Raw genomic sequence first — 25,770 nt, forward strand, 5'->3', positions numbered from 1 at the left:
ATTAAGAAGATAATTAATACCTGACTGAAATTCTAGTATAGACACGAGTGAATCTGGTACCTTTTGCCGCTTTCCTAATTACGATTTCATATTTCATGGTACACGCATCACGCTGGTAATTGGGAGTCAATTTGTCTTTATAGAAGCAATCTCGCGTGTGCTTGCAAATTGACAATTTAATTGCCTGTTAATCGACTGGATGATGTATGCGAATGAATTATTGGGAATTTTATTTTCAGACTATTCCTACCTGAGGGGTAGATGATTTCACTTGATAGCCACTAAAAATTCGTTCGATTTTCCTCTGGAACTCTTTCGCCGGTGAATCTATTTTAAAGAACTGTTTTCGTACTATTTCCGTCTTTAATGGCTTCACAGAGCAATGCTGGAAAATGGTTTCTCATAACAGACGTTCGGTAAGGTTTATTTACCTTTTTGCACGATTTCTCGGGCTAGGATCTTTCACTTAGTATAGTCCGTGCTTTTGAAAACGTGCAGGACGTGCGATATTAACTGTTATTTAATAGTTGCGTAAGTCTTTGCATTCCTCGCCAGAGAGATATCGATCGAGCGTGTTAAGCATCATCGTGGATGTACAGTTTATATCATAATTTCAACGATTTAATGTTTTGGAATTAACCGTGACGCGTACGCCGAGGGATTATTATTCCTGCTACTAATTTTACATCGCGAAATTTATTCCCCTCCAAAGTGTATAGAGTTACCCTGGAACTGTGTCATAATGTAGGGAGCAACTTTTTCTGTCGAATCGACCGACTTGCGTCAAATGGTAGCGTGTCGGGACGAAGTTATGTGTGTCGCTTCTCAAGTATTTCGTAAAGAACTTTTATTATAGTTCATTGCAAACTAGCGATTTTATTATATCGTTTACGCACCGCTACACATGACAGTTGAATAAATATTACCGAACGAGCTGCGAGGAAAACGAAGAGAAGAATGTAGCGGTGCGATTAAAGTTGCGATTTAATTAAAATAAATCGTCGTAGAATTTTATGAAAATATATATCACAAGCCCAGTAATACCTGCTATTTCTGTGACTGTTAAGTCAACGTTCCATTAGTTCGTCGAACTGTTTGAAATTATCTTGAATCACGGTGCGTGTCTAGTCTGGCTGTCTGACCAGCCAGGACTTTTCTACTACAAAGGAGTCAGGGAACACAGGCCAAGAATAATCGAATGCACAGACAGATCGTTGATAGTCACCGTGTTTCTATCAGCAACAATCATGGTCTGTCAGTCAGCCATTAGTTTCGTTAATGCGAATTCGGCCACGAGCAAACAAACCCCTGAGATTTTAGGCTAGATTCTATTCCCAACCGGCTCGTCCGCGCATTTCCACTTGTTTTCGACGCCTCCGGGGCGAGAATAGAATCGGTGGGAATTTAGGAAGGCTGTAACTTCGTGTTTCGCTGTTATATTTGACAGTAAGGCTCATAAACTCCCCTGCCTTTTGAGACGATCAATCATCGACAAAGGGAGAGCGAGACGAGAGCGTTACGATGACGATAAATCGATGAGCATTTCGTTTCGAACACCGTTGGCTCCCCGTGCCGTTCACCCTTCCATTTCTCCTTCTCACTCTCACAAAAAGCACCGGCTTTTTTCCGCGACTTTTTTCTTCTGGCGAGATGAGAGGGTGGAGATTGTTGGTAGAATCCAAGAAGTGGAATTAAAGATAAATGGTTACAATGTGCGAAGTATGACGTGACTTTCGTTCTACTGTTTTTCTTCTGAAAGAAGATACTGTGCAGAATCATGTGTTTCGTTTTCGTGGTAATTGCAACGATGAAAGATTCTAATATCAAGTCAGAAATTGATCATTTTTTATCTAGCTATATATTAGAATTGTTTCAAGAAAAATTTTATCTGCATACGTAGAGAAGTTGAGAATTTAATTGCACCTGATTGGAGCTGTCAATCTTAACATATTTAGTGTATAAATTTGATGAATTTAAGTCAAAGTTTAAACATTAATGGAGTGAAGAGAAACTGTTGAGATATAGTTTACAATTTGTGAATTCGGGTCAAATATTTTTTTACAGGGTTTTGTCAGTATTACTACTGTAAAAGATCAGAAGTATTAACGAAGAAGGAATGTAGAAAAAGAAGAAAGAGGAGATAAGTCAATCTAGGAATTTCTCTACCCCTTATTTATTTTATAGCATGCATTTTTGTTATGGGCATAAAGAAGAATAAAGACAAATTTCCTGAGCCTATAACAGGTATATCCCCTAAGCGATACGAACCACAGTCTGATACATCACGTGAAATTCGAGAGTTCCTGGAAGGTGCTTGTGACAGCTCTATTACGAAAGAAGCTTCCCTCGAAATAAATAACGACCCCAGCGAAGACATTTTTTCCCAACCGTTTCAATCACGAAAGACTCGTACATTTCATTAAAATGTAAAGTTTTTAAATTGAATTAATTTAATTGCGAAACAGAGATGATACTCTAAGTGAAGAATATACAAGCACGCTTGAGAAACCATTAGAATTTACGCTGCAGAGGGTTAATTTAATATAATAAAAATTGTGGCAAGTTGCAATATAAGAGGTCAGACCAAATCTGTAAAACGCAACGGAAAGCAATATACGGTGTTTGCACGTGAAAGGAACTAAACGTACAAACTGTGTTCCTCACTTTTCAAAATTATTCTATCAAAAATGTTAAGCAGTTGCCCAAAAAGATCGACAAATAACGTTCGACGCACGTTCTTCTATTATGTATTTTCAGAATTATTAAATGGAATTATTTCACTGTCCGATATTAAAGCTGATCGCATGAAGTAACAAATCACGTGACACGGTTTTCATTGAAATGTATTTTTAACTCGATACCTTTCCCCTTTGTCGAAAGTTTTCATTAATAGCTTCCGCTGTTATATACGTGCACACTCCACGTTTTTAACATTCCCCGCTATATTGGAAGGTTTAGGTAAACGTCCTCACTCTTCAAACATAAAGGTATCCAATTCTGTGCTCTCGATGTTTCATAAAAATTTTACCGTACTTGTACAGTTGTATTAAAAGGTTCCAATCCATCAAGATTCGGAGAATCAAATGATTCTCTTATATTTAATCAGGATAATTGTAGGATCGTAAATATCGCAAGAAGTGTCTTTTAAGAAAAATGGGAAAAATAATTTCCTGGTGCAAGACATTTGATACAGTACTCGTGGATTTAATTAAAGTCGGGCGGAGGAAACTATACTATACATGCAAAGAATATAAAAGCAATAAATAAATTAGCAGTAATTGATTAATAATAATCAGGCCCGGCCTGAGCCGTTTTCCGCCCTTTATTTATAATACCTATATTTATTTGATCTTTTTGAAGACCTGACCCTGAATTTTGATTCATAGCTTAAAATATTTATAGTACACCTTATAATATTTCATTTAAAACTTTATTTTAAAAAATGACAACAATGAAAGGTCCATTGTCAACTAATTTAGCCTACAGGGGCGAGCCAGGCCTAATAATAATCGAAGCAAAACAATTATTCATACCTTTGAAAATATCTTAACAACTTCAGCATCCTCGACAGAGCGAATCCTCCAGCATTTCTTAGGTAAAGAGACTTAAAAGATTCAGAGATTACATATCCTAGAACCACAACGAACTACGGATATGTCCACTTAGAACGGATAATCACGATGGAGGTTCGCAAGAAGTCCAGTCAAGGATCCAGGTAAGTGCGGGTTCATCCCAAGCGCAATGAAACTGTTTGCACAAAAAGAAAGGGACCGTATCTGGTGTTCGCGGACGGTTTTTCATGCCGCGGAACGGTCTCCTTCCTGGTTGTATCACTCGTTACGAGACACCGTGTATTACGGGCCATTAGAAGCCGGATAAAGGGCAGGAAACGACGGCGTGGCGTGGAAAAAAGGCAGCAATACTCGAAAATAGCAACGGTGGGCGTGGACTGTACAGTCTGACAGCGGCACACGTTGGCTTTATCAGCATTTATAACTCCGTGGCCCCGTGCAGCTGCAGCTGCGGTTAAATAAACTGCGCGCACCGTCGTGCTCTCCGCCTGTAAACGAACAAAACAATGGCGAGCGCATTGACGTCATTGGGTGCAATAAAAAACGATGAGCATGGATAACGTCGAATGCTCAACTTTTGCGTGTCGTTAACGGTTCGAGACGAAACAGCCCGAGCACGTGCACTTTGTAATCTTAGTCTGGCCCATTCGCGCGCGCGTTGCATTTCAGCACCGCAACCTTCTCCTTTTCACAAGGGCTTCGAATCGGTCGAACCTTTTTCGACAATTCTGCGACTGTGTAATAAGAAACAGGGGGGTGGTTAAAAGGCTTTTATATATAATTTAATTCAGCAGGATTTCACCCCTGTTCAATTCTTCTGATTCATCTTGAGGGGGGGAAACACTAAGAAATCGGAAAAATCAATTTTCTCCTTGTTACATTTTCTGAAAGACATGTCTCAAGAATGCTCTCAAATTTTATGAAGAAATTCGTAAAATTGACGGAGATAAAGTATTTTCCGTGAAGCGGTATCAAGCGCATGATATTTTTTAATTGACATGAATAAGGCCATTTATTGTACGAAAACCCCGTCTCTAATAGCTCCCGTCTATTTTTTTTTATGAATATATTTGCCTAAAATATGAATTTTTTCAGTGGTCCGCCTTTTTGTTATCTTTTACGATATCTGCTTTCCTGTATGACCTGTAATAGACGCAAGCTTCTAGTTTCTAAATATTTTTATCTTTTTGAATTCGGATTAATCGTATGGCTAAAGCACTGTCAACGCCAGAGGAACGATTTTGCCGCAGCGCACATTTTGACGAAGTGTATACCCGAAACGGATTCATGAACTTACTTGAAAAAATTCTTTTTTACCCTTCAATATGTAAATATTAACTATACTAAGCAATACATGATTTTACTTGCGTTGTTTGGTTGAAAAAAATTCTCGAAAACACCCTTACTTTTCGGACCGTTTCAGACCCTTTAATTCAGTTGACATTGTAATGCTAGTTATAGTTTTAATTTTTTTCACAGTGCTCTTTTCACGCATTCGTTTTTGGATACACCTAAAGGCATCACCGAAGGTTTCCTTTGACGCCTCATATTCACTCCGCTGACAGATCGTTGGCGTTTAATATCGCTGTCGCAGGGGCGGATAGCCTTTATACTCAAATAAACTGTCAGCAAGGTATCCATCTGTTTGTCTGTTCCATCATTTGGAACGTGAATCCATTTGAGGGTTGCGATTGAGTAGAATATTACGTTTACAGATCGCCGAGTGAAACGCGGCTAGTTCGTGGCGAATTTAGAATTGCGCGATCAATTTGCAAATAAAGTGGCGTTAGGTTGCTTAGCGTAATATTACAAGGCTGAAGGCAAAGTAGGACAAACTGTCTAACGAAATCAAGGATAGGAAAGGTATTAATGTGCTCTACTTTGGGCACAGTGCTCGATAAATAAATAATACCGTTATACTCTGTTTCCATTTACTGTTCATAAGTTTGAGCTTCGAATTTCGCAGTTATTCCTCCAATTAGGGAAGAACATTATACGATGGGAACGCAAATAGAACTTTCCACATTCACTGCAGAAAGGAATAGTAAAAATCAAACGATTCCCTCCTCGCGGAAATCAGTTCAGTATTTTTCAAATCGGAAGAATTCAATTATCGCGACCATTCCCAGAAATATTATTAGCAAAACTTGACGGAATAATTCACGATATTATCTGTCACGTTTTTGCCCTGCTATAGTCGCACACCAAACAGACGTCTCGCGAAATCTCAGCGCCGTCTGACTATTGCGTAACTAGACTACTTATAGAGATTAGAGTAGGAATAACTTTTGACGAGAAATCTGCACAATCACTCTAATGCCAAGCCCGTCTGTGTTACTTTAAATATTCACCGTCGATCGGGAGGGATTGAACTCCACGCATGAAATGATGCGACTCGAGTTTATCGAACGTTTCAGCGAATTTATGAACGGCAACGAGGTGAACTGACACGCGATATTGTGTACAATAAATAGGTACAACGTGGCAGCTTTAAAACGCTGCTTTATTTTTAGACCGTTAGCCTTTCCTAGCGGGCGTCAAGTCGAGCTAGAATCTTTTACAACGCCATGGAATTAATGAACTAAGCCAGAGCCCGCGTTTCATGTTACACCAGAAGTTCCAGATCGGAAGAAATGGCGCGCCGCGCTCGGGGGCTGAAATTCATTCGAGTTCCAGGTGGAAAAGCGTATTCATTACAGCGGTATGAAAGGAAAAAGGGCACGAGTTCCGCGAACTGGGTCAAATACCGATAATTCTGGAGTTCGATAGAGCCGTCTACATTTCTTGCCCGCGCTACGAGGTGTACACCTTCCCGCAATTGCTTTATTAATGAAATTGTTTGCCGCATATATATATATATATCGAGCACCTTGTCACTGGAAAAGCGTGAAAGAATGTCTTAATAAAATTTTCTACCCCCACTTTCTCAAAGGTAATTACATTAAGTACCCACTCTCGCGATTTATTAAATGTCATTCCAAGAACCTTGTAGGAAAACCTGCAACGTGAAATTCTACTTTAATAATATTATCCGGTTAATGGAATGTTGGTTCCACGGTTTTTGTTTCTTTGATAAATTCGGAGCAACGTGGTCTTGTAATGTGAAGACGTAGTATTAGATGAAATAAATTCTAATAGTTTGGGGGTAGATATTTATTAATTTAATTGCTCGCTAATTGTTCTGATTTTAATTGATATTTCGCCAGAATTAGTCATTGTACGCTGCGAGGAAAGTATTGTGAGGAATACTATGCAAAGTAATTAATTGTGAAGGATCGTCACCGCCATTGATTTAGGTAAATGAGGTGCCATTCGCGCAATTTCGGCACTCGGAATGACGTGCTCTGTGTATAATAATTCATGCACGCAGGTTCATCACGAAGATCGTTTTTCACGTTCTCACGAGGCTCGTAAATTCAGGCTGCACGTGTTGCTATGATAAACACATCCATCGACAAGCCAACGCGTTAAGATACTTTTGGTTATCGTTTCATAGCCAGTTGTATTTTCATTCCCGTGATATTACGATCATTTCGCAGCTAATATTGATATTTAAAGTGAAATGGGGCTCGACGGTTGAAGCACCCTTCAAGAATAATGATTTATCATCAGGATGCTCTTCAATGGTACTCGTCGTTGATTAGTTCCTTGGATAAAAAGCTTGGAGAACTGTAGATAACTTGAACAAATTACAAGAGCGTATTTTAGGGAGAAGACTTGGTTTTCCAACACTTTCTAGCATTCATTCTTTTCCTTTTTGCTATATGAAGAACTTTTAAATGAATACCTCATGTTGCTGACTATGGAAAATGTGGTACTCATAAAACTGAATCCAAATTAGCATACATAAGTTACACCTTTTAATTTCTTGAATTCATTGTGCCTTCTTTTTGCTCACTGAATTTTTATTCTGTACAAATGTTTTATACAATTGGTTAGCAAATGTTTATACAAACAATTTTACGCACAATTTCTATTTATACGAGCCTTTGAAATGACACGTTCCTCTCGACGAATTTAGGTGATAATATTTGAGGGAGAATTTCTATAATGCGGCACTTCTGCTCTTCTCATTGCCCACTGCCGTGAATTCCAGATACGAGCAGCTATTCAGACGTATTTCCGACGTTGATTAAATTTTTCTGTCTCTACGCATAGAGAAGAGAAGCGTGCTGGCAGCTTTACATCAGGCTAGCTTCCGGTTCATCTGGATTCGTTCTAGTCGTAAAATAAATACGACTCCCTTTGGGTGGACCACACTCTGGTAAAATACGTCAGCAGCTATTCAAATGAAGAATTTGATTAATGACCCGCAGACGACGTTCTGGGGGAACAATTAGGGAACATCTGGAACACAAATGTGAAGTCGTGGCGCTATAGATCATTGTTGTCCACGGGTGAAAGAGTATTATTATCGAGCGCCGAAAGAGCACAGACATTAATACTTGAGAAATAAAAATAAAACCACATATGTGTTCTTCAAGAATCTGAAACATTTACTGATATGTTAATATTAATCCTCATTGTTAAGGTGTCTCCCTACCTTAACGCACGAAAAATGATGCGAACTTTAGGAATTTTTTAAAACAATACCATTAAATATATTTACTTCCAACTTTGTGGCATTATTTGTCGATCTTTGGAGAATATGAAAAAAAAAATTGTATGGAAAAATAGTGGTTATATCCGGAGTTATAGTGCTTCAAATAGAGCGTCTTACAAAAATCATATGCGCATAGTTAGCATAAAATCAGCCGTTGTAGTTGTCTGAAACAGAAAATTGAAAGATTTGTGTAATGTGTATGAGTGTGGCTATCGCCTGAATTAGATTAAATGAGAAACAGATTTTCAGTAGAAAATTAAAAAAAAGAAATGGCAGCGTCTAAAACAGGCATCGACTTCTGCAAAAAATTCGCTGGTTTTATAAGTCGCAAAAGTCTAATTTTGCAAGAACCGACTTAGTTTTACTACCAACGAGAATGGGACATCTACTGAAGATATGTACCAAGTTTCAAATAAATCAGGTAATTGGTTTTTGAGGAAAACGCGTATAAAGTTTTAAGTACCGTTATCTTAATTAAATTTTTATAATATGTTGCCTAAATATGTACACATATAGGCATAAAGTTTTCAATTAATATAATTTAAGGGACTCTCTTAAAAAAATCCCAAATATCGCGCTCCTTTTCAGGCCGTCAAAGTAGGAAGACCCCTTAATAGAAACTTTGAAATGTAAATGTCAAGCATTTACAAAATTCAGCCATTCAATAAACCATATATTTATCATTAATGCGTCAATATGACACATTAGTCGACAGTAGGTACACATAAACACTTCTAGTATAAATATAAATGAACCATTAATTCAGTCATTATGCTTTCATTGCTCGGATTCATTACTCAGTTACTGACAGCGTGCTGTCCGAGTGCGTTGGTGGCAGTAGAAACAGACACCGCAGGTCAGCCATAAAATGCTTCGCTTTTTATCTGCTCTCGTGTAAACGTACTACGTAAATTTCACCTACATATTATTACGATCATGTTACGCTACTATAATCGTACAATACACTATTGTACGGCTCATATTAACGATATAATTATCAATTTTCCATTAATAACGGCAAACAATAGCTTGATCCCGTTTCCAGGAAGTCAGCATCTGTTTCTAGCTGCGGTAATTCTCTTCGTGCTAAAATACAGAATAATAGGATTGATCTGTGGCGGTCAGTCGCCTGCAGGAGAAATGGACGTTCTTTGTCATATAAATACCCCGTGACAAGTTCTAAAGGGTCACCATAAATTCTTCCAGGCGTGCACTTCGCGTCAGTTGCAATTCAAAGTCTAGAGGACCGATTATTATCATGCCACTGTGCGTGTCAATAAATCAACATCCTGCGCAGTGCACGAACAATAAATTCATTAAGAGCGACACTGCGGCATTTACGTTTAAATATAAACTTCGCGTAGTGGATTGTTACTTGCTCGTGGATCGTCTGCATCGGAACCGCGACAGATTAATTATTCGGGGGATTTTAATTGGCGAACTCCTCCGTTCGACTGCATATTTCATGGGCGTTGCGAAACAAACCAATGTAAATCGTCGATTTACAATGAGACGTCTGCCAGTCGTCTCGCCAAATTTATGCCCGGGCCCTGGTCGAAGGCTTACAGTTTTCTAACCGCTATGTTAGCGAGTCTATTTTCTCTCATCACAGAATACTCATTTGCGAATTCTAGTGGAAACGCCAGTATTTACTTTCTTGCGCATTCGAGAGATACAGATTTCTTGTTCTAAGAAAAAGTCTACTACTGTGGCTCCATTTCTATAACCCTGCGCGATCCCCCTGGGGTGTATCGCACCCCAGGCATTTTTTATTCCTTTGCCAATATTTCTATAAATTTCTAGAATTTAATATTAAAATTTAAAATTTTTGTGCATTTTAACAAAAAAATCGCATTTCCACTATTTTTTCAACTACAAATTTCATCATATCAAAATAAAATTTACATTTCTAGAAAAAGACTATTAGAGCACGATTGAATAAGTATTTTGAGTGTACAATTATCACTTAAAGGTTAAAAGATTCTAAAATACGAAAATGGTAACTCAAAAATGACTCTGAGGTGCAGTGAACCACATGTGACCAGTTTGTGATTTTTAGAAGGTGTGGCCACGAAGGATTAACTACGTTTCCAAAATTTTATTCCAGTGTTGCAAAAGGGCTCTAAGATCTGAACCACGAATACCAGTTCTTTCCACGCGTATACATCGTATTCATTTCTTCAAATACTCATTATTAATTTCGATTGATTAGATTTGAATATGAATTCTTCTGGTTTTTAACTGAAACGATCAATATCTTCTATCAATCACTGGCCATTCGTGTAAATCTCTAATCAAAGAAGACCCTCACGCACATTGGCACAAGCATTTGTTCTGACGTTTCTGGATTAGACATTGATTTCTAGCATAAATCTCGATTCGTAATGGTAAGAGAGTTTTCTCTCTTCACGTGATGCTGAGAGTTGCCGCCGTTTTGGCACGATAAGAGTGAAAGAATGCGGCCGTGCTCCGCGAATCTCTCTTATTGTTAGCAAAGAAGAAGAGACATCCTGCGAGCTAAGTGGTGACAAAGAAAGATCGTAAAATGCTACGGGAAGTTAGCAACCAGTGATCTTTGAACCTTGACTGCGTTTTCCATTAAAATAATTACGGGTTCGAAACGCTGCGCTGTTTCGTTCTATTTCCGAGCTTTTCTCTGCCCGCAATTATTTGACTTCGTATATGTGCAAACAGAAATGGCTTGCATTCATTTGAACAATTTTATTGTGCATTACGGAAATTATGTAGGTCAGGTACTATTTTTGCACGAACTTAACGAGTACCTATCACATGATTGCTTTATATTCTCATCGGCGTATTGATTAGTTTGAAATCTAATTAGAGAGCAAGAGTACTCACTGCCAGGATACTTAAGCAACATAAATTGTTAGAGAACTCGTCCCATATTATACAAACATGATATAAGGCTCGTATAAAGCAGCCATTTATTAGTCATTTTTTTATGCATCAGTCAGGGTTTGTATTCAGTCTAACGATATTCCTTTGGTACGAATTTTTTTTAGTTAAATCGTGACGTGCATCAGAAGGACCTCTGAGGGACAACAATAACGAATAGCGAAGACGAAGTGGCTCTAGCGAATAACTCAGCGTATTTCTTATTAGCCAATCGTTGCGAAAGGCATTGGGAACAAATGGAACGCTTTAAATAAGCTGTGCCATTTATAAGGTGGAGTCTGCGAAAAATCTCTATTGTCACAGCCCCGCAATTCTCAAGCTGCATCATATTCTTCATTCCCAATTGCAAAATACCGTTCACAAAATGTAGAATAATTACAATTAGTTCTATTATCGATAGAAAATATAGAGGCTAGTCTCTCTGCCCTGTTATTCTATATAAAATAATTGCTGTATTTATCAATCACATTGTACAATTATTATAGTACACGATTTCCTGCAAGGTGGTCTCAGGATTTTGGCATAATGCATTATTTCATTTGGCTTCTCCCAGCTGATGTTGATGCTTCGTAGCCTCATAGTCTAGACGAGGAGGAACGGAATTATGACACGTTTCGGCAGAACTATTTTCCCCTGCCAAATTGTTTCAGCCTCATAGCGATGATTGCTTTTTCGTGTTTTGACTCAGCGTTTTCGAAACATAAAATGCTTGCTTGTAGGATATATCCGCCTACCCTGTTTCCTTCTGAAAGAATTCATTAAATCGATGAGTTGTATATAGGGCAATTTGTGCTTTCTGCTTGTCTGTTTCGTCGAACGATTTTTGCTTCCTTCGACCAGTTCCATCTACTGTATTGTCTCTAGAATTATCAGGAGACCCGCTGGGGTGTAACCCACCGGGAAGAGATAGTCAAGAACCATGTGGAAATTTGTCGTTCGTGCCAAGTAGTTGCATGTGATTTGCAAAAAGACACGTGCACTAATTGGCAAATGCATCAGGTTTTCGTAACTTACACGTTGGTTTAGCAACAGGTTTCTGTGCAATCAAAATATGAAATAAGTGATGAGATTATAGAGCAAGGGGCTAGCAGGGGGTAAATTATTACACTAAAATTAAATAATCGTCTGTAAATAAAAGACAGTTTCATTAAACTGTCTTTTATTTACAGACGATTATTTAATTTTAGTGTAATAATTTACATTTTATCATTATATATGAACTTCTTTAACTCCTTTGAAAACACGTTGATTTTGTCATTTTCAGGCATTTCAAGGAAGATAAAGGAAGAAGAAGAAGAGATTCCTAAGCTAAAGTGAGCTTCCATTTTCAAAATTTTCGAGGAATTGCAATCAAGGGTACATCAAGGAAACTCACTTGTCATCGTCGCAGAAGGGAAATGGAAGTAACCGAATGGTACTCATTGGAAAAGGCGACGAAAGTGATCAGAATGAGTGCCAGGAAGAAATAGATGCTGACTAATTAACTTAATGGGAATACATAGGGTGAATTAAAATAGGAAACACTAACAGCACAAAGAACTGGGGAATTCTTTTCTATAGAAGGGTAAACAAGCTAAACATCCATTAGAGGTGCGCTGTGTAAATTACTTAAAAAGTATTGGGAGTACAGTAATGTCGGACGGACAGGTTTCAGTGACACAAAGGAACCAATACGCGTTCGGTACATGAAGGCAAGTGAGAAGATTGTTTCAACCACTAACGAAGCACTTGAAAGTATACGTAGATAGAAGTAATGAAAATTTCGAAACGAACTAAACGTGACCTGCATAGAAAATCTAGTTATTAATGGAAGATTACTTCATATAATCCAGAGGGTATTCATTTTTACGTCAAAAGAAAGAAGCTGTACAATCATCAACCACCAGAGAACGCACAAATGGAACAATCATCGAGGATCAACCTCATTTCTTCGAAATTTCCTTAGTCCACACGCTAAACGAGTGCCCAATGAATAAAATAATGTTACTCTTAATACACGGTGAGTGAATATCTGCAGTGGGGTGGTGCATCAATGCAAAACGACTAAATCCGTCCAAGAAAGGAAGCATTATCGATAGATCAACGCCAGATACGAGTTTCTCAATCGCACGTCAAGAGAATTTGTCAAAATGGCGAGTCGAATGAAGGCGCTATACAATCAGGTAAATTAAACGAAAAATTCTCCTTCAGTGAAACCGAAATTCCATTTTACAATATGCTGGAACATGGTTAGTGCTCTTTGTACTCGAATTTGTAAACCTTTATTACAAAAGATAGACAATTACTAGAATTTTTATTACAGAAATTTACCTTAAATCGAAAATCTTTGTATGAAGATACCTATCCCAAGGTCTAAGTGTTATTTAGTAAAGTGGGAATTTTAAATTTCATTGAAAGTCCCACGAATGTTGTTGCATCTCTCACAACATTCACCCTTCCTGTTTGTACGATTCCCAACAGAAAGCGTCAGTAGTTTGTCACGTGTCACGCAGGTTATCTTCGAGAGAAGAATTCTTCTGGGTTGCACCGTCCTCGTGGGACTATCAGTGTGCATATGGTCAGTGGCCATTGGGACCGATCACTGGTTCACCATCCAGGCACCAGACGAAGAAGGTCTGCCTCTTGGGGATGCTGGCAGGGCAGGCAGAAGATTGATCTACAAGCATATGGGACTGTGGAGAGGCTGTATTCGTGGCATAGCACCGGAATCCGTTAATTCCACTGTCATGGTGCCTTACTGTAAGTGCATCTAATTTCTACACAAGAGAATGGCCCACTTAACGTAGTCCGTAGAGCAGACGCTAGAAGCCTTCGACACAAATGGCAATTCCATCTGGATATTGGAATCTTCTAAAATAGACTGTAAAGGAAATTTGCATTCATGGTTAGACAGCTATTCATGTGATCGCATAATTAACAAATCTCTGGCTTACAAAATCAATTACAGCGTACGTAATACTGTTAATCTTCTAATTGTTACTAATTAATCCTCGAACGCCGGACAATCTGACCACGCGTGGGTGTAGGATCTATTTTGCACCATGATTTTATTTATATACGTCAGCCTCGAGATAAGCTTCTTAATTAGCTTCTCAGCTTGTTATCACTCCTCATAAAATCCTCCTCCTTTTCAAAAAGTAATACTAATAATCACTAACACGTGCAGCTTGATATCCAGGATGGGTCCAAACGGCCCCTGCACAGATACAAAGAATTCTGTATGATCATTCAAAACTAATTTATTTAAGTAGTATTTCAAGGAACAAGAACAGAATCATTTCCTAGTAATATTAAGCCACCTACGGGGATCTCTGTCTTTGAAGATAATAATATACTCAGCGGATTAAGGTGCGCGTGCAATGAAGATTTCATGTCCCATTAGTTAATTGAGCTTTTGGCGACGCTTGAATTGTAGCTGAGAGAAGTGTCGAGCTCCATTGAACAAGTAGTTTATATCTGTTGAGCTTTAGTGGAGTCGAATGACGATCTCGGTCCCGTGGAATGATCGTCGCAATGGGACTGAAACTAACACACCCTAACAGAGGTGTCATCCTATACTATTTCCTCCGTAACTAGCTGAAACTTACCTCGATACGCTACCCCGATAATGGAGCACGGTGCACTTGATTTACAATCACAGGAAGGCGTGTCAGATGCAACGTCGCGTGTTGCTTAGGTCGTTTGCTACTGAGGACGGTAAACTGAAGGTTTAGAAAATGTGCCACGGGACGTCGACTGTCTCAGCGTGGAGACGGTGGGCGTCGTTTCAAGAAAGGCGGGATCGTTGACCTATATAAATAATGGAGAGCCAGATTGCCCGGAGTTGCAAACGTTGTTTCCAAGCAGTGCTCCTAAAAGAGTATTTCTTCGCCAAAGGAAAAGCCTCTGCGCGATACACGTCAAGGCTTTTCGGGGCAATTTCATTTAAATCCGCTTCGGTACATATCCCGTTTTATCACTTTCAAATTAAGGTCCTTCCGCAGGCAACGAGGGGCCAGTTCATTTGCATTCAATCATTCCAAATGATTAAACCCGTGGGAAAAGTAATAGAGGATTTCAAAGGGAAACGGCTGGAGATTTAATTCCGTGACGCCTCGGGCTTCTTTATGAGATACCACCCGCAGACACTTTGGATAACGCACCATAACACGCTTCTTTGGTGCTGGGAAGATTAATTGCTGTAAACCTTGCGCCCCTTCGTTTACATCGTTCGCTTCGGATCAGACCCATACGTAGGACTTCCTAACAGGCCTTGATTTATTCTATTGACAGTTGAAATTGCCGAGGAAACGGGGACCGTTAACCAAGGTGCCATCGAGAGATTTAGTGCGGTGTATCAGGCAGGATGTAATTAGAAGCCACTCGTCTGGATACTTAGTTTGTAACCATTATTTGCGTTCCAACGTTTTATCGCGGATTGGCAATCTACTCAGTTTGCTTTCCTTCGATCCAATCTTTAAGCCAAAGAAGATCTGCCTTGCCTGTTCCTTTGATCATCTAAATACCTCCTATCAAACGCCACAGTTGCGTCCACGTTCTTCCGATCCCCCAGGATGCTTGGGAATTCAGATCCGCAGCAGGCAACAGCCACTCCGCAATTAATAACACCGGCACCCCCATTGCAATTAATCATCCAGTGTCAGAATCCGTGTGCATGGCTGCACGCTCGCTTGTCACGCGTCTCGCGTAGTGTTCCACACGTGTGCTTCGTCGTGCACGCGTCAGAGTCAGTTAATTACGCAACTGTAACGTCATTGGAGTTAGCCTGCCGAGAGCAATCAGTTTTCACGTCATGTTTTTTTTTAGACTCCAATGTGAGAGGCTTTTTTGACACGCGGTTGCGTCTTCTTCGTCGACAGTCATTCTTACTGTTGCATTGAAAGTGACAGTTAACTGAATCTCTTGGGGGAAATGGGGTGGATATTGAATTTTAGTGTGCTTTACTGATTCAGCCATTCGGGGTTTGATGTGTCATCGGGTTCATTAGCAGGCTTGGTGAACTTAAAGTGGCGAGGCTTTTCAGTGAGAGTAGAATAGAGGATTTCTAATTGCAAATTAGAGGGATTGTAGAGTAACTGATTTAGGGTAACAAGACAAATGTTGTAGGGAAGTAAGATGGTGGGATACACAGTCGATTAAAAGTGCAAGAGACTAGATTTCCTTTCGATATATCTTGCAAATGTAAATTATAAAAATGTAAATTATGGATAACTAGGAAGGTCAGTGCCTCCCATAATTCATACTTCGTGTCAATTCTTCCTATGTGTACCTCGGTAAAAAATACCTCGCCCCTACGACACGCTTCTACATTTTATTACCTAACAAATATTTCGTTGTCTCTTTGCGAACTGTTCCAGTAAACAAAGTAAAACGATGCATCTTTCTATATCGCAACCCAAGAGCTTCTGCTACATCGATAATGTTACAGTGCATAAAGTACGCTCGCTAGTCCGAACAATAACAGACGCCTTGCTTTTTCGAAGAAAGACTCTGGGATTTGTAAGGCAAAACAGATGACATAACAGTCATATTTTATAACGTTCTGTGCGGGGCTGCGGTTTGCCTAGCGCGGTACAATGTTACATGGAAACTCGTGTTTCAAGCAGGTTTAAGATAAAGTGGTCGTTAATTTCCTCGCGAATAGCGAATGGACTTAATGGCATCATGATGCCTCGATTGCAATTTAATAACAAGATTCACTGCTCGCGCCGGATTTATGGTGTACTTACATCACGTGCGCTGATTTACGCCGATGCTATTGTTATCCACAAAAATATGGAACAACCATGTATCATTTCAGAAGAACAACAATAGTTCCAACAGAGAATTGAGACGTCATTTTCAAAATTAAACGCGTTACTCAACCATTCACCCTTACTTCCCTTTGAACATTTGAAATTATTTGTCTTACGTTCATTTTACCAGGATGTTTAATTATCTGTTACAGTTGATGTCACTAAAAACTTATAATCTTCGAATTATACAATAAAGAAGGAATACAATCGATTGGATCATAGATAATCGTTCATTCCTACCCTTCTCAGGCAAATAATTCCTTCGGAATCTTTAAACGCGATTGACGAGCGAAATAATCATCCATTCCATTTAAATTTCTTAAGAATATACATATTGCTATATTGTAGGGGAAATGTGAATTTATTTCTCTAACTGCCCTATCCAGGCTTTCAGGAATATGAAGTCTGTTCTTGCTTTGTCCACTGAAAGAACTTCCACTCAATCTAGTTTCAAATCTTCCCCACTTTTCGCTCTACCTCATCCTTACTTGTCCCGAGGCTCAGCGGTGGATAACAGGCGTTTGTCATTAATTTATGCACCGAGGCTTGTACGCTTCGTCTTAGCACGTTTCAACAAAATAAACGATGTTCCCAGAATAAATGAAAACTCTGACGGCCCCTCCGTCTTTCGTTACGCTCGCAGTCAGTCCTTTTCCTCCTTTCTCCGCCGTAGTGCTGTGCTCTTTGTTGTGAAGCTTATTAAGAAGCAGCGCGAGCTGCGTGGTACATGTAAAAGTAGCAAGGGAAAGAGCAGAAAAAAGAAAGCAATGACGGAGGTACAGGAGCTCAAACGACATTGTTTGAAAGCAGCCTGCAAATTTTGATATACGATGTTTCATATCTGCGTTCTACTTTGCGCGAATTCTTCGATTTTACAGTAATTTCTCCCTTATTTCTGCTATTAACGTCCCAATTTATAGAAATCATAGTCTGATCTATTATCGAATGAAAACCAGTGAAAAATAAAGTAATAGTTATATTAATCTTAATTTGACAAACTTTCCTGATATAAAAAATATCTTCGCCCCTTTTGAACCTTTTATTACGTAACACGTGGTTCGCAGAGATTATACCTACCATCTCGGCGCTATCGATAAAAATATTATCATAGAGTTCCAAGTTGCACGCTATACACTGCAAGCGCAACAAGTCGCTATTATTAACAGCCGACTATGCCTGTTTCCCACCTATTTGTCACGGTAAAAAAAATATCTCTACCTCTTGAAGCATCCGGCGTCAGAACTGCGTTTCGAAAAATCGAGGAACGTCCAGGCTGTTGACAAAAGAAATAAAACATGCAGATTGCACGCACACTCAAGCGTATCAGTCACCGCTGTCAAAATTTAAGTTCCTTGCAAATCTTGTTTGAAACGTTGTGTCACTGGAAAAAAAAATAGAATCCTACAGAGACGATGCTAAAAGAACAGAGCGATATTTTTTACTGTAACATACATTTTCTACAGTTTTATTGCAGCAGGTAAGAGCACAGCGTGTAAACTCCGCAATTTCAAGTAGAATAACATAACATATCTCCGAAATCGTTGCATTCGCTTTTCCTCGGCTTTACGATTGCTGAAAACCGTGCGTGACATTCTCACAGGCGCTAACAACTATCCGACTTAAAGTTCTAACCTCGAGGCAGGGAATACCTGCTGTCCTGCGAAAGGAGAGCGAAATCGAGCCATGTTTTACTGCAAATTGATTCAGCCCGCTTGGTCGAGCGGTTAAGTGTCGCGGGGTATAAATATTGATTACCGCGTTATTGTCTTTCGAACTACTTTCAAAGGCTGCGGCTTAAAAATAACTTATCGCGAGGCGGTGCACGAACGAGGCATCGTTCCAGGAAAGATAACCTGGATGAGAAAATAGTAAATGGCAACTGGCGCGTGAAATGAAGACGGATGGGGTGATTAAAGTGAGCCAGGGATTTAACCAACATTCGTGCATCACACTCGCGCGGAACTGGCCGAGTGTACATTAATGGGATGCTGATAAACTTTCGGTCTAACGTCCCTTTTCTTTCAGCCCAGTGCAAGAGCCAGGACATGTTCCCCACCGACATGCAGATCAAACAGGATCCGGGGTTAAATAGAACTGTCCTGAGTAAGTGGATGAAACTTAAATGATTTTATTAATGGAACTTAAATTGATGGACGAAACCATTTGTTACCTTTAATTCTGTTGGAAAATACTGATTATTTATCTGAAAATATTGATCCTTAAGGCGTCTCCCTACTTTGACGGCCTGAAAAGGAGCGCGATATTTGAGATTTTTTTTAAGAGAAACCCTCAAATTATACTAATTGAAAACTTTATGCGTATGTTTGTACATATTTAGGTAACCTTTTAAAATAAATTTAATTAACAAATAACAGTACCTGAAACTTTAAATGCGTTTTTCTCAAAACGATGTTTTTCGAATTGGTTAGCATGATATCTCAAAAACCAATCACCCGATTTACTTCAAACTCGGTATATATCTTCAGTAGGGACATAAAGTTAAATTTTCTTCGTTTCACGAAAATATACAGTCGATCTGTCGAATAAAGGATATTAAATTAATTCCTGGTTAAAATGAGCTTCTGTCCACGTTCCGCAAGTAAAAGCACAAAGCGAAATGATGTACTGACGAGGAATATTAAATCACCATTTTATGCTTGTTGCTTTCAGACTACTCGAGGACGCAGGTATCGTTCGCAGTGATCAGCTTGTTCGTGATGACAATGAGCTTTTGTTTCTCGATCTACACGTTCCGCAACCCCCGGTACATGTTCAAGCGACTAGCTGGGGGGATACATTTCATTAGCGGTAATTAATTGCAAAAAGAGTCTGCTATTTACGCTCCTCCTCTCCCTGGAACCTATGCAGAGAAACCAGCATATTAATAACATTCCCTACCGAAATTGATCTTGGTCAATTGAATACTCACAATTAGCATATCGAATCCTTTTTGTCCTCCCTTGCATTAAATTAGCTGAATCCGCCCCAATTGCACATAAAACCCATACTTAACACCACCGACAGAAAAAGGACGTTCCATCTGTCTAAGGACCACCAGCAGTGGGCATATCGAACGTCAAAGTAAAGCCGACATCTAGTACTCAAAGCTGAGCCCATTAAACGTTCAACACCCCCCACTGAATCTGATATTAATCACCGTCGCACACCGATCACCCAAGTTTCCCAATTTCCTCCAGAGCTCCTAATTCAATACACGATTGGCAACATCCCCCAGCATCCCCTCCGCGGAAACCCGCTAACAGGTTAGTCAGTGGTTGCATTTTGTCGTTCCAGCCGCCTGCAACATGGTGGTGATACAAGTGCTGCTGTCCTCGATCGAGTTCGAGGGCAAATACGTGAACGCGACTTTCCCAAAAGGTGCGGTGATGAGGTACGACTTCTCCTTGATCCTCGCCTGGATCGTGTTCCTCTGCAATCTGCTGGCAGGCTGCGCGTTCATGCTGTTCTCCAGGAAGAGGAAGAGGGACAAGGCACCGACGGAGGAGATCGCTATGGCCGACGAACCGACGATCATCGGCCGTTGATTCGTCTCTGCTCTACCCACCTCCACTCGTGCAAATCGTGGGAGATGAAGCTCGTGATCCAAGTCGACACACCGACGGAAACAAAAGACGTGACATACATATCGCGCGCGCGCGTGTACATGTACAAGCGCGACGTACGTGGGGTGACAATCGTTTAATGACACCGCGCTGAACCATGAGCCAACGATGCCTCGAGCACACCATGAGCCAACGATGCCTCGAGCACGCCATGATCGATGCTTGATCGTTCGAGGAAATGCTCGAGGCATTTTGTGGTCGTTGGCCAAGGAATTAGTAGGTATCAGTGCACTTGCTTCGTTGCCTTGGCACAATGAATCGTTGCACTGACCGTGGTCGAGTGATTGTTAGTTGGGGCAGAGGCACACGCGCGGTTCTCTACGATTATCTCGGTGAAACTTTGGATCCGTGTGCTTGGAAACTTGCTATTCTATGTACAGTCGCGTATTCAGATACCTTCTAAGGATATTAACGAGTTCTGGAGTTCGGAGGTATATTCTTAGGACCCTTGGAGGCGAATATCGAAAGATGATCGCGAGTGTAATATATAGCACGCCTTCGTCGATGGAAACTTATCGAAAGTTGAGCTTCCTGTACCATGGAGCAGTTGGTACATCAAGCTCTTTTTTGTTTAAACATTCTATAAGGCAAAGGAAATCTTGGAAATTTTTCGTGCACTCAGCGAGACTACATCTTTCTAAAAGCTACAATATTACAGTCTCTTTCTATCGATATTGATATAAGTGAGCATTCGCGATATCTCTGTTGTACAACGAGTTTCTTGTTAGACAGAGATACTTAGTTTCAATTTTTTTTCAAGTAATCGAGTCATTGAAATGAGAACTTAATTGTGTTCATTGTCCTGCGGTCAATCGATCCCTGATTGTTGTTAAAAAAAATAGAACGCAAGTGCACTGTGATTCTCCACCTCCCCCAAGTACTTCCAATAACCAGTAATGTGGCGAGGTATTATATTTCTGCTCAATGATCCTGAAATACCAACCACCTCGGCGCTTCGTTACCAATTATCGGAATTAGACAAACTGCGATACATACTCCCGATGAAAAGGGTTTAAATTGAAATTCACTGGATCAATGATAAACAACTATTTTTCTACCACAACAGATTATGGAAACTTAGGATATTGCCAGTTGGGACCATTCACTATAAATCGAACGATCTCGTCTACTTCGTCCTGCCAAAATAATAATAACTGATTTCACCATCGGAGAAAATTATATAAAAAATGTTTCATAGCACTCTCAATACAACGTACGATCGTACGTTTGAACGTAACATTTTTTTTCCCTATAGAAATAGAAGCTCGCAACAGCAAAAATTTTCAAGTACGCACTGTTAATCGAGGAGGATGAAATATACGAACGTATATTTTTTTACGTGTTTCTATAATGTAATTCAACCACACAGACAGTAGAATGCCGACGCCGTAATTAATGAAATTACGATTGATCTCCTCCAGGATTAATTCGATTTCATTAATGGATAATTGGAAAGACTGTGCACGATGTCCATTACAAATTTTAAGCTACCATTTTTAAAGTTAGCAGACGGTAATTTCAAAATGCAATTGAAGAATTCTTCGCGTCACTTTTATGTGGCGTTTTGGTTATTTTCTACATTAAGCAATCGCATCAAGCACCGAACTTTCAATTTTATTAATCGATGCCGCTTTGTTAATGCTCAGAAATTAATCTGCAATCGAGGGTAATCACTCACTGCACGATAGAACTTAGTAAAAAGTCAATTCTCATTTTCCAAAGTGTCTGAATAACTTGACGCAGCGAATGTTAAAGATATTATTGAAAGCCGACGTAGAGACGTTCTAGGAATATCGCTAATGTACCCGAGGAAAGTTTCTGATGAAAGTATTGTTCCATGTCTGCTAATAGAGTCAGACATTTTCAAGGTAATAGTGTTAAGTATTTACAATCGAATATTTGGGTGCATTCGTCACTAATAGAGTGAATCATATTTCAGACGAAACGCAATCTTCCTTTGGGGTATTTCGATACCACGATATCGTTTTGCACAAAGTGCAAGTAGAAGTTACGCGGTAGGAATTTCGGTGTAATTAATCTTCGCGTTCTTCGTACGATGTCTCGAGTTGGAAATTAATTACCGCATAAGGGGGCCAGGTGGAAATTCATTGTGCTAGTTAGGAGAGCAGCGCAGAACTTCGTAACTTGACGAACCAGCGAATTTTGGGGTGAGAGATGGAACTACCTTAAGTTTCCAAGAGAAATCTCAGTGTTTCTCGGAGATGCCACCATTTCTCAAAGCGTTCTAAAAATTTTAAAACGGCCGACGTTTAAAAGCCGTCGCGCATTTTGGCGAAGCGAAACGAAGAAATGAATAATAATTAATCAACCCTCGCTGCGCCTCGGTCACCAATTGTTTATAAACTTTTCCCTTCGTATCGCCGCGCTTCGCTAAAATGAACGACGGCCTTAATGATCGACGAAACTCAGTAATAATTCATGAAATTTTGAAATCCTCTGTACTCGAAAAGGGATCGTTATCAATAGAAAGTACTTCCTGTTCGAATATCGAGTAAACTTACCCTGATAAGGATCTCGAATGTGGATTACGTACTTAATTGCGAGAAATTGCGCCACGTCTTGTAATTATATTTGTCAAGAAGTCACGTATAAATTTAAATTTCGCCCGACTGAGAATAAAACACACGGAAGAAAAGGTCAAGGATCTTGACAGGGTTGAAACGAATATTTGTTAATTATACCTAAGGTGTTGTCATGAGAATTAGATGTACGATGTCAACGTCACGTAGTGATCGAAAGACAGATTAAAATCGGTATTTTTATATATGCGAGTAAACAGCTGTAATATCGAGCATTAATTATCACGTTGATATCACTAGTGTAAAAAAGTTTTTCATTCTGCGCGACATGGAAGAATTTCTTCTTAACAACCTGTGCGACTTTCGTTCAACTCTGCGATGTTTAATTAAACAATCAAAACGATTTAATTTCTCTCAAGCGGGAATCCAGCAACAGGCAATTTTTATGAAAATTTTTTTACATTAAGCGATGAATGTGATTACCAGTGACACATACGATTCTAGTCAAAACAATCGTGATAACCAATTCTACACTAACTGTATAATAAAAGCGGTCTTAATCTTGAGAAAGTAAAACGAGCCGATCTAGTCGACCAAGTCACAAGAATAATCAGTTGATCTCTCAGATGTAAGAGTGCCGTCAATCAGTTATTTCACATTGTGAAACAGTTTTCCTCGAAGCGTGGAGTCTGGGGCGAGAGAACGCGTGCTTATGTACATACACCTGCGGCGTTCTTGAATTGTGCGAGTCTGTGTCTTAAAGGCTCGCCCATATAAAAGTAAATTAATCGAAGTATAAAGGCACGACATGTCGCTTGGCGAAAAGAATTGTCTATAAAGTTAAGCCCAATCGATGATCGCAAGAAATTTCGACTTTCTGATGCTATGAAGATCGAAGCTTCCTCGAGAATAGAGATCTATCGTGCGTTCATATTTATTACAGATTTTCTCACATCTGTATAATGTTAACTAATACGACAAACATGCGTCGATCATATTTTATTTATATTCTCGTCTACGATGCATTGAACACTTTGTGGTTGTTTGTGTTTCGAGTTTGTTACCCTTTGTTGTTAGCAATTATGGGAATCAACGTTCGCCGATCGTGATGGTGTATCTTATTCCTAAAAATAATCACTATTAATTGTCTTGCGCAGTGCAGTTCTATATAATGCACGATATGAACGTGGGAGGCTCCTTTCCGAATGAATTTGGAGTTATGGACGTGGACAGGAAGGTGTTTAATGATTCGTATTTATAGAGTGATACTTGAATATTGATGATGTGAATTTTGGGGGATCCGAAATCAATTTTATTCTTGAAAGTGGGATGTATCCCTTCCCTAACTGAAGATAGAAAACACTTAGTGCCTTCCATCTTCCTACAACGATATTTTCCTAAAGGATGCACGAATACTCTTGCACGATGCAATTGCACCGTTTACTAATTGAATCTCTATATTTATCTTACATAAATTGGTACTACTTTCTAGTCTGAATATAAAATTAATAAGGTATATAAATATATATATGTATGTGAAAGCAAACGAATAGGTACGTCAGGAAATATTTCATTGTGTTATGTCAGAAAATTATTATGCACTCTTAGATTGTTCTGCTCGACAACAGAATGTGTATACAAAGGAGAAAAAAATTCGATTCTGGACGTTCGGCTAATATTCTATTTCTAACTCTTTCTTAATATGTCGTGATGACGATTGGCGAACGTTTGACTTGTCTAACGACGTTAAAGGATATTCACGGAGGTATCTGGTTAAAAGTTCCTTCGCCTATCGCTTTTCGAGTAATAAGGAGAGTCCATGCACGTAACAGCGCGACGAATAGCAGGTGTATTTCCTCTGAACAAATTGTTGGAATAGAATAATTTAATCGGCATACGTAGCTTACGGTTAGATATACATTTATTCGAAATTACATAAATGCAACCCAATGCTGGATTGAATATTGGGGCTCTTAAGTTTTAAAAACGAAAACGAACAGTTCTATCCTACGAAGTTAACATTATTAATAGTTTGTAAATTCTGCCAGCAAAATGCAGAATCATTCTTCACTTATCAATTTAAGCTCCAGGCAAGCAAAACTCGCCAGCTGATATAAACCATCTGGTAGTTACAGGTTAAATCTCCTGACTAAATAGGTCAATGTCAAATCAATCAGAACTGTATTCAGCAAGCTGTTACAAACTTGGACACACCATAAGCGGCTGCCCACACATAAATGATAAAAGACATTCTTTATATACACGTGTACGTAAACCTGAGAACAATTGTAATTGCTCTTTTCCACGATCGAAATAAAACGTATTCACGTACACCGGTAGTGCACTAAAGTCTTCAATGGATGCATGTCCTGATAATATTCTTTTCTCGCAGCAAACTACGACTGACTCTTTATATCACAGATTACCACAAATTACGCAATATACTATATCGTTTCGGAAAATCTTTTATCGATTTCTTATCACAGTGTTGTTACTGATTACTCCTTGTTAGTCACCTACCGCAGGTTGCTGATAAGAAGGGTACAACAGAGTCATGTGTTTTAGGGCCACTAGGAAATACTGACACTGAGTTTATAATTATTTCATACCTACGGATATTATTAAGTCTAATGATCCGTCATAAAATGCACAGTAGGGGAGACCGGGGCTGGTTGATACAGGGGGCAAGTTGATACAGACAATTATCTCGACACCGTATAT

General features: G+C 39.3%; 1 protein-coding gene and 1 long non-coding RNA gene across 4 annotated transcripts in view; one reads left to right on the forward strand and one right to left on the reverse strand.

The window, feature by feature from the left end:
- The window catches only part of LOC143375035 (transmembrane protein 114), a 34,850-nt gene extending 9,470 nt beyond the window's left edge, over positions 1-25,380 (forward strand). For 2 of the 3 annotated variants that reach the window (XM_076823743.1, XM_076823745.1), the window contains exons 2-6: positions 12,356-13,253; positions 13,584-13,830; positions 18,912-18,989; positions 19,557-19,694; positions 20,181-25,380. In XM_076823743.1, the coding sequence (XP_076679858.1) occupies positions 13,221-13,253; positions 13,584-13,830; positions 18,912-18,989; positions 19,557-19,694; positions 20,181-20,431 (747 nt within the window). In that variant the 5' untranslated portion in view covers positions 12,356-13,220 and the 3' untranslated portion in view covers positions 20,432-25,380. Of the gene's footprint in view, positions 1-11,254; positions 11,363-12,355; positions 13,254-13,583; positions 13,831-18,911; positions 18,990-19,556; positions 19,695-20,180 lie in introns of those variants that run through there. The other variant, XM_076823744.1, reaches the window with a different exon arrangement.
- LOC143375036 (uncharacterized) lies at positions 18,078-20,280 on the reverse strand. Its single transcript, XR_013086793.1, has 4 exons — positions 19,816-20,280; positions 19,534-19,746; positions 18,339-19,422; positions 18,078-18,267 (listed from the first exon to the last, which is right to left on the reverse strand). It is a non-coding gene; the product is annotated as an uncharacterized LOC143375036 (long non-coding RNA).
- Positions 25,381-25,770: the final 390 nt, after the last annotated feature.

This window comes from Andrena cerasifolii, chromosome 12 (genome assembly GCF_050908995.1).
Source record: "Andrena cerasifolii isolate SP2316 chromosome 12, iyAndCera1_principal, whole genome shotgun sequence".
NCBI classification, from domain to species: domain Eukaryota; kingdom Metazoa; phylum Arthropoda; class Insecta; order Hymenoptera; family Andrenidae; genus Andrena; species Andrena cerasifolii.